At 38.9% G+C, this 9,483-nt stretch overlaps 1 protein-coding gene across 1 annotated transcript; it reads left to right on the top strand.

The window, feature by feature from the left end:
• Positions 1 to 2,159: 2,159 nt before the first annotated feature.
• LOC132381703 (probable G-protein coupled receptor 139) lies at positions 2,160 to 3,050 on the top strand. Its single transcript, XM_059951285.1, has one exon. It carries the CDS (start codon positions 2,160 to 2,162, stop codon positions 3,048 to 3,050), a length of 891 nt encoding a protein of 296 aa, XP_059807268.1.
• Positions 3,051 to 9,483: the final 6,433 nt, after the last annotated feature.

Raw genomic sequence — 9,483 nt, 5'->3', positions numbered from 1 at the left:
ATACATGAAATGACAAAACAAGCATAAATTGATCCGTTCCTATCTATTCTATGTAACAAATCTGCATTATGGTATCTTCTGTCCATATCCCCCAAAATGACTCCGAAATGCTTTAATATGTTGACTTTTACATAAAATTCAAAGGTCCGGATGCTATCAGGCTCTGCATTGGAAAAACGTAATGATCGCATTACAATACACTGAAGAGCGTCGCAAATTTCATGATCTTCGTCTCCAGGTGAATAATAACTGCATAAAGTACATACTGATGTCAGTTGTCTGGGCAACTATCTCGGATAGCTGTAAAATTAGTGAAGTGTAAATTATTTGTTTTTTTTTTGTTTCACAATGCACGTGTGACATGAGGTTTGCTTTCATTAAACGGGTAACATTAATTCTCAACGAGGCTGATTCCCCTGGAGAAGTACATCACGACATATATATGAAGACTACTGCAGATTTTAATTAAAAGTTCAGAGCCAAAGTACTGTTTTCCTTCAATCAAAATGCACGCTCCTCCAAAGGGTCTAATTTATACAATCTACTACATTATCCTTGCAGCTGTCGGGATCCCAGGTGATATTTTAGAATATTATTAACAACAGAAAGGTATAACTGCTCTTGTCAGGCATTTTCTTTGTGGTTAAATCTCTTCATCTGCCTGGATGACCACTGTGCAGAAACGGTTACAGTTCCGTCTCTGTCAGTGTAACGAATACGGGAAACAATGAAATAGTTTATTGGCCGCTTAGTCATAAGCTCTATAGGAGTAAACAGACTTGTAAAATCCAAGATATTTGTCAATAACTTTACGAAGTTCGGTGCAACTCACTTGTTGATGTAGTGCTATCGTTATCTGCATGTCGTATGGTTGCTTACACATGGAATGGATGTTGTATATGAAATGTCTGTTTCGAACAGCATACTTATATTTCGGATGGTTTGCAAACGCTAGTGCAGTTCTTTTTCACAGCCAATTAGCCAAAAGGACAACGTAACAAATGTAATCTGTTTTTTTGTTTAATTTCGTATCTATTTTGCAATGTCTTCTGCAAGTTAATTAATTGCTGATTTGTATGTAAGTGGAATTATGAAGCAGTAATAAATAGATCATTAATACTCGCTTCACAGTACAATGATAACTGAGACTTTTTATAAGTGAATAATGATCGAATTTGGCGGAGTAATGGAAGAATATGTTTAGTCTGCTCTACAGAATGGAACTTTCCATTCTATTCTGCCCTATTTAATTGCACTCGCGATCTCGTGGTTATATTGAATGATTAAATTTTCCACTACTCAGTCAGAATCCGAAAGGCCTGTTAGATGTATGTTTTTAAGAGGGACATTCACATAATTTTAAACCATAAGTTCAGAACTTTTTTTGAGAAATGTTGAGCAAGAATTTGTCCATTTATTCTCCCCATTGAGGTTTTGCGCAATAAAGCTCCTTTTAGTTATGCTCAGAATGGACAATTTGTTTCCTATCTCGCGGTTGTCCTGGTCTGGTTTCCACTTCATTTGCATAACTGACCATCCACTACACCATGATCCCACACCGCGTCCACGCACCAAGCTCTGATTGCTTTTCAACTTCCCTGATGTTGCGTTTATTTAACATAATATCTTCTGAAGAATGCAGCAGTCGCCGCCATTGCTTCACGTGATTTCACGTTAGTGTTCCTGTGACGGCGATTTGGCACTCCGAATTACCATTTGTTAAAATGTTATACCGCACTCGGAAAGACTAATTTCATTAATGTGTGGATAATCCTATTGAGATTTGTCATGACACCTCAAGAATGATTTCTGCCCAGCTGGAGGGAGACGGATATAGAGCCCTGACTCACGTTCATGAAAATGGCAAACGGTCATTGAAATGGAGAAGGGAACGTTCACACATTGTATATTGAATCAGACTACTGAGAAAGTGCATCTTTTGTATACGACTTGGCGTTTGGAGTTCAAATAAATAAAACATTCAATGAAAATTCTTTCATATAATATGATCTGATTTTGCTGCAGGAATTGTCTTTATGGTAAATAGTGAGCCGTTTAAAATTGGAGTAGGTAAGTTGAAGCGAATAACCTTTTTCCATCTTCTGTTTCTTGAATTCTAACGTCAAAATTGTATCCCATTCTTTTCTGCAGCAAATTTGATGACGCTGGCGATCCTTTCAAGAGCAAAGTGCGGTCTGTCTCGATGTGTCAATTGTTACCTGGAGTCCATGGTGGTAACAGATCTGCTGGTGATCTTAACCGCGGTGATACTCAGCCGGATCAGCGTCACTTATGCACCGGGTAGTTTTCTGTCCGTGACTCCAGTGTGCAGCATCAGCAGTGTACTCATTTATGCAGCCAGGGACAGCTCCGTCTGGCTGACTGTCGCTTTCACTTTCGACCGATTTGTTGCCATTACTTGCCAGAATCTCAAAACAAAGTATTGTACAGGGAGATCAGCTGCGTTAATTATAAGTTCTGTCTGCGTTCTAAGTTGTGTAAAGAACATACCATTTTACTTTATTTACAAACCTTCCTATGTCATTAATGGTGTCCCCTGGTACTGCAATGTCAAATCGAATTTCTATGATTCCCCGATATGGAAAGCCTTTGATTGGATCGATTGCATTCTCACACCTTGGCTTCCATTCATCTTGATTCTGCTTTTGAACATTCTGACAGTCAGGTATATTGTCGTTGCCAACAAAGCCCGCAGGAGGCTGCGGAACAGAGAAATCAACAGCGATCCGGAGGCAGAAAGTCGCAAGAAATCTATAATCTTACTTTTCGCCATCTCCGGTAGTTTCATTCTTCTGTGGATGACCTATGTAGCAAACTTCCTCTATGTCGAAATTACAAAAGATAAGTATACTGTAGGCTTCAATTTAAAAGACCCGAAGTTCGTGTTTAGGGAAGTTGGGAACATGTTGCAGCTGTTGAGCTCATGCACTAACACATGTATTTATGCAGTGACCCAGACGAAATTCAGAGAGCAAATGAAAGATGCGTTCAGATATCCCTTCAAGCTACTTTTCGCAATGATTCGCTGAAATTGTTTTAATCGGAATTAGACTAATATTAACAGGGAAATATTGCTGTATTACTTGAAGTGTATTCCACAACCCATTTATAAATAGACCAAAAAAACCCATCTACCTACCAGACTACTCTCCTGCTAAACTGCAAATAATCCTGACAAATATCAGTTGGAATACCCCCTGAACGCGCACGTAATAGGCCATAGTTAGCTTTGTAAAACTCGAGAAAAAACAAGGCAGATCAGATGAATATTCAGTCAGTGCTACTTACCAAACGCAGACGTTCCATTAAAATAAATGATTTTAAATCCATTTGGTTATACTACAGTGGAAGAAAACGCATTTAGTGATGTAATGCAGAACATTTCCAAAAAAGTTAGTTCAAGCAATCATAACACTGGAAGGAATGCAGAGAGTCATGCAAGCTTGACTGGGAAGAATTTCAACACATGACGAAAACAGAAACACAGAAATCTGGATATTCTTTAGATATAGTCTTAGAAATTCCTTTTACTTTCTTCACTTCAGACAGGCGCATTCGGACAAGAGGAAATTTATAATTAAAACCAACATTGAAGATATTCATTATCGTCAAATTCTGATCCATGTGTTTTCGGAGAAAAGCAGTTCTGGACACCAAAGAGGATGTCTGCAGCACTGGGATAGTATTGTTTACATTTGTATACAGTCGGATACAGACAGTAAAACTGAGTTGGACATTAAAGCAATATAATTTGAAAAATAAGTATTTTCTCGTGTCATTCTTTGTTGTTTGTTGGGGGTGTCTTTTGCTGAAGGCCAGGAGCTTAAGTTGAATATAGTGCTAATATAACGATGGCCCGATCACGTGTATTAACGTTTTGTTTAAGCTATCCATGCTCAATTCAAATTCTTTGATCATTTCTGTGTTTGTTGGTGTGGAATGAATTTCGCATCGAACTTACTTCAAAGATGTGTTTAATTTAATCAGGGCAGCCGTGTATGTATGAAAAGCAAACACAAACAAACTTAACGAAAGTTAGATTGCACGCCACACTCATTCGTAACTCAGTTGGACAAAACAGTTTGTTTCCTCATTGCACAATACCTCTGCATTCGATATACATTCAACAGATTCACCTGGCTTTCTCATATTCAGATTATCTGCACTTCTCTTGGAAATGCACGCAAAAAAATGCCGCTGTTCATTATATCTGGGGCACAGCTGTCGTGTCTAGACCTCTTGACAATCTCACAGTTCCCCAAAAATTGGTGCTGTCCTTGCTCTGATGCTGTTAGCTCTGTCCAGAAGTGCATAGCTGTTATCAGTGCATTCCTGACAACGTAAGGCCTCATTAATTAGGTGCAAAATGCATGTCCGAATTGCATGACGTACGTTTACCAATCAGTCTACTCTACAGTATCAACAGTTTCCCGTAATACGGAAATGTTACTGTCAAGAACTAGTAATAGATTATGCCTTATTTCATATACGAAATGCGCTGACATAAGCATATTTTCGCCTGTTGATTTTATAATATTTTATTTAACAGTGACACACTAGCAATTTGTTTCATACATGACCGACTGGCACATGTCCTGACAATCAAGAGAGAGGCATATGGAGGTAACAGAAGAATTGCTATTCTCCATTCATCACATCAATACGTGTTCTTCATGTGCACAAATAGTTTCATTCTACTGCTCAGAGCGAACGTCTGCCTCTTCATTCAATTTATAATAATCGAACATTAATGCATGTTTTCTCCCTTTCTGTACCCCATTAACTCACAAACTCGCTGATTCTACAAGTCATCTAAGAATGCAGGCAAAATAAACGGGCCCATTCCCGAAACAAATATTACGTCATTTGTGAATTGCTAAGTGTGATGAACATTCGAAGAAACATGACGCCGTCATAAGGAAGAAGCTTTAAGATTCTAAAGGGCACAACCTGAGATCAGGTTTGACTAGACATGTTCCCTGGTACACCGCGGTACAGCTATATATAAAAAAAATCCCACCATTAAGCCATTTCTCATGACCTTTCAAGTTACAGTCGATTGTGGAATCATAATCATAACCAATAAGAATCGCATGGCTGCTGCGACGTCATCACAAAATTATGCATACTGCGTTTCAACCTTTTTTGAGTAGCCCAATAGAATACCGCAGATATCACCTACTGTATTTCTGAAAAAAAAATCAACCATTTTTGAACGTTACTATTGCTGTCCTCCGTTTCCTTTACCTATTCAATAAAATAAGGTCAGCAAATAAGTTGATGGCTGTTTGTGGGTTATATGACTGACATTCATGAGACTTATAACTAATGTATGGACAAATGACTGGTATGGCAACTGCAATCTCTTTGTATGGGTCAAGGAGCAAACACAGGCATTTGGCATGATTTTTTTCTTGCACGTTAGTACTGAATTTTGACAGGCCGGTGGATCCCTGTCAACTAATTGAAAGCACCTTGATGGGTATGCAGGCCACCATGACTTAATTACTGAAAAATCCCTAAGTAATGTCACGAAAGATATTGTTCACACTCATTTATGTTTCCTCAAATATCAATGCAGTGTGGCGATCCATTGATATAGTTGTGTTGTAGCAACAAACCTGCACCTCAGAAAGCGGAAAGAGCTGTGTGTGAACTCCAGAAAAGATAATATGAAACAAATAATACCAATGTCCTAATCAGGACCAGCAGTGGAGACTGTATGCTGTTTCAGGTCCCTGGTTGTCAATATGTCTGAGGAACTAACCTGGTACAAACATATCGAGTCGTTTATAAAACTGATAATTCTGCGACTGTACTTCATAGAAATTTGAAAATATTCGGAATGTCAACAGAAATACGGAAAACTTTCTGTAGACGTACCGCGGAGAGCACTGAAAGGCGTAAGAAGAACCTATCAGAACAATGCCCTGACTTCCCGTGGCATCTATATTACAGTGTTGTTTTCCAATCATTTCTGACACAATCGTCTCTCTTATGGCTGTAATTTAATTTACTCCTCTGTAATACTGAAACACCTGACTTATACTTCTCCTTTTGAAATTCCAGGGTGAAGTCGATCGGTGTAATCCCTTTCCTCTCCATGTTCTTCTATCTTAGCTCTCTAAACAATTCTTATTCTTTAAACAACACGGCATCAAGATGCTCCCTTGTGAGCTGAACAACAAGTTGTTCTGAAAGGCAAGCTCGTTGGTTTTCTCGATTTTTCCCTCGTAGAACCCTGCGCGGAGCTGATTTTCCCAGTCTATCTGCATGTTGGCGTCTATAATGACGAGTGTAACATTGCTGCTTTGGCATGCGTTTTTTAACTCCCATTGGAACTAATGGTTGTAATATTCTTTTAGCTGCGATTCAGTGTTCCTGCCACATCATACTTGTGTATTTGTAACCGTGGCACAATGTTATTGATGCATCCAGAGAGACCGGCTATATCTGGAAGTACAGCCGTTGGATTCGTTTGGCAGATCGGCTCTGAAGCTGCATTCAATGTGGTAAAGTTCTGCAGTGCTAAACACTTCAGTGAGCGGTTTCCATCAGAAATTTCGAGAGGAGGGCCAAGATAAGGAATTGAGATTAAATAGAAGTTCAAAGTTCAAAGAAATTTAGGTATCGAAGCATAGTTGGCATAGTATAAAATGTCTGATTTATGTTCTTGTGGGCATGCTGAATAAATCCGGAATAAAATAAGAAGAAAGGAAGAGCACACCAACAAATGGGAAATAGACTGTTTAAATACCAAAATAATCAATGATAATAACAACAGCAAAAGTAACATTGATAGTTAAATAGCAGGTAGAAATCGATAATGGGAGACTAAAAGTCCCTAGATGTAAGTCGTTAAGTGATGGAACATTTTAATGACAGGGAAAATGAAAAGCAGCTAGGATATATCCGTTGGCTCAAATGTCTGTTGATTGAGGGCAAATAACCTCCTGATCCACTGCCGTATGCCAGTGTGTGCTGAGAATCCTGATATTCTATCCCCTTAGAAATGAATGGCACTATTGTATTCGCTATTTGCACTACGGCCTGAACCTGGCAGTTAAACTTTTTAGGTATTCTACACGAAGACATCCAAGTCCCTTTGAATCTCGGCAGTTGGTATTTTCTTGTCATCTGCGATTACTTCTACCACCAAATTGCATGAACCTACACGTCTAAGCATTGCATTTTATTTGCCACTTCTATGCCCATTCCCTGAACTATCTAATTCTCTCTGCAGGCTCTCTGATTAATCAACACTACCCGCTTATCATCGGCAAATTCACCCACACATCCATTAATCCCAGAGTCCAAAACACTGACATAAATCATGAAAAGAGGCGATCCCCACACTGACCCCTGAGGAATTCCATGAGTAACCGACAGCCATTCAGAATAGAATCCCTTGATTACCAATTTAATGTCTGACTTTCAGCCCGTACTTCACCCATGCTGGTAGTTACCCTGTAATTCCACGGGATCTTACAACCGGACCAGCTTCATGTGCGGCACTTTGTCAAAGGCCTTCTGAATGTTAAAGTCACCACAACCACTGCCTCCTTTGTATTCCCTGCTTGTAATTTCCTCAGATATTGCAGTAGGTTAATCAGACATTTTTTTTTCTTTCAGGAAATCATGCTGTCTTTGGCCTATATTGGTATATGCATCCAGGTACCATGTTATTTCATCCCCAAAATTCAATTCCAAACGACCCCCTAAAAACTGACGTCAGGCTAATAGGGCTACTGTTTACTTTCAGTTACTTCTAACTTTTCTTAATTAGAAGGGGGCATATGAAAATGTCCTGTCATCCGTTACAAAGCCAGTATCTGCCCATGATTGAAAGAATATTTGTCATGCCTCCGCGATCTCACTAGCTATTTCCTTCAGTAGCCGAGTCTGTATTACATCAGACATAAGAAATGTATCCACCCGCAGATCATTAAGCTTCCTGAGCATCTTCTCTCTCGTAACTTCACTACACATGCTTGAGTTCCCTGACACTCTTGAATGGCCTTTATACGCAGATAGTTTACACTGCGAGGACTGATGCAAAATTCCCTGGACATATAGTAAGGAGAGTTCCTCTGCTATCTCTGCGTCTCTCATTACAGTATGTGCAGTGTCATTTTTTATTGATCCTATAACTAATTAGATACGGCACGGCCGTATAAATATTTTTTACTCTCAATCAACTTATTGAAACTTTCCTTTTCTGCAGAAATGTGAACAAAAATTTAAACTCTGCTCCGGAGTAAGCCTCAACAGTGTATAATGTAACTTCAACCGAACATCGTGACTCGCTCAGTCAGTATTTTGCTTCATTAAGTTCAATGTGCCAGAAGCTTTATTTATAATCCATTCTAACTTTCACACCACTTCCAAATAATTATCAAATTGTTTCCCAGATCCGTCTCTATCCCTTCGCACTACTCAGCACCATAACATTCAGCTCTTTTTCAGTTAGGACCACAATATTTATTGAAAATTAATGCTCCCTATAGATAATCCTCTCATAAACACAGAAGCATCGCAATGTTAAAATTTGTGTTTGGAAGACCTGCCATTTAACAAGTACACATTTGCCTGAAAACAGCCTGAATTAATGCCAACTTCCCCGGTCATTTCAGGTTAACATCAAAACTGGCAATACACTAATTTATAATCTCAAACTTCTGTTCAGACCTTTATATTTGCATGCTGTTGAAGTGCCTCAGAATAGTCCGATTCCCTTTTAAATATCAGGGATGAGCAATTTCTTCGTCAAAGTGGAGATGATTCTCTGGGATTCAGTGTCGAATAGGCTGCTGTGGACAAATTGTTTAAGTGGAGTTTGATAAGCTTTTGATGAATAAGGGCGTTCGAAGTGACGCCAAATTGCCAGCTCCATCATAGTATGCCTTTCGCCTCTGTCTCGGAAATATTAAAACAATCGAATTGCCCAGATGAAAAAAATATAGGGCCACGTAGAGGACATACGAAGTCATAAGAGAACTCAGAGGGAGTGAACTTCCAACTTGATCTCGCGCTTTCATGAACGCTTGTGCGCTGCCAAGGCATTGCAGAAAATAAAACGTTGTGCAACCTAGTGAAATATTATGCTATGTCGGCATGGTGATTCTGGCTTATATTGAACCGGGTTACGAAATCGGTATGTATGTTTGAAATAAGAAGTAGGATTATATCGATCAACTATTTATATTTTTGCAAGTAACGTTATTTTGACATGCTACTGTTTGTTTACGTATATTATGTATTATAATATGTATACAATTCCTGTTTATGAGCTTTAAGTGTATATATTGTATACGGATTATAAACACATTTCAGACACTGCTGAATGTCGCAAGTCTGCGCTGATCTGTGGAATGTGCAGTTCGGAAAAGCCGTCTAGTATGCAGCTGTTCGCAAAGATAGATTGTAAAGTTTGCAAAGATTGATTGGAATGCTCAAGAAATC

The sequence above is a fragment of the Hypanus sabinus genome, chromosome 26, assembly GCF_030144855.1.
Source record: "Hypanus sabinus isolate sHypSab1 chromosome 26, sHypSab1.hap1, whole genome shotgun sequence".
NCBI lineage: Eukaryota > Metazoa > Chordata > Chondrichthyes > Myliobatiformes > Dasyatidae > Hypanus > Hypanus sabinus.
This window is presented reverse-complemented; position numbering and strand designations above follow the sequence as displayed.

Coding starts and splice junctions, on each gene's coding strand:
- LOC132381703 (XM_059951285.1), top strand. CDS start 2,160: ATGACGCTGGCGATCCTTTCAAGAGCAAAGTGCGGTCTGTCTCGATGT.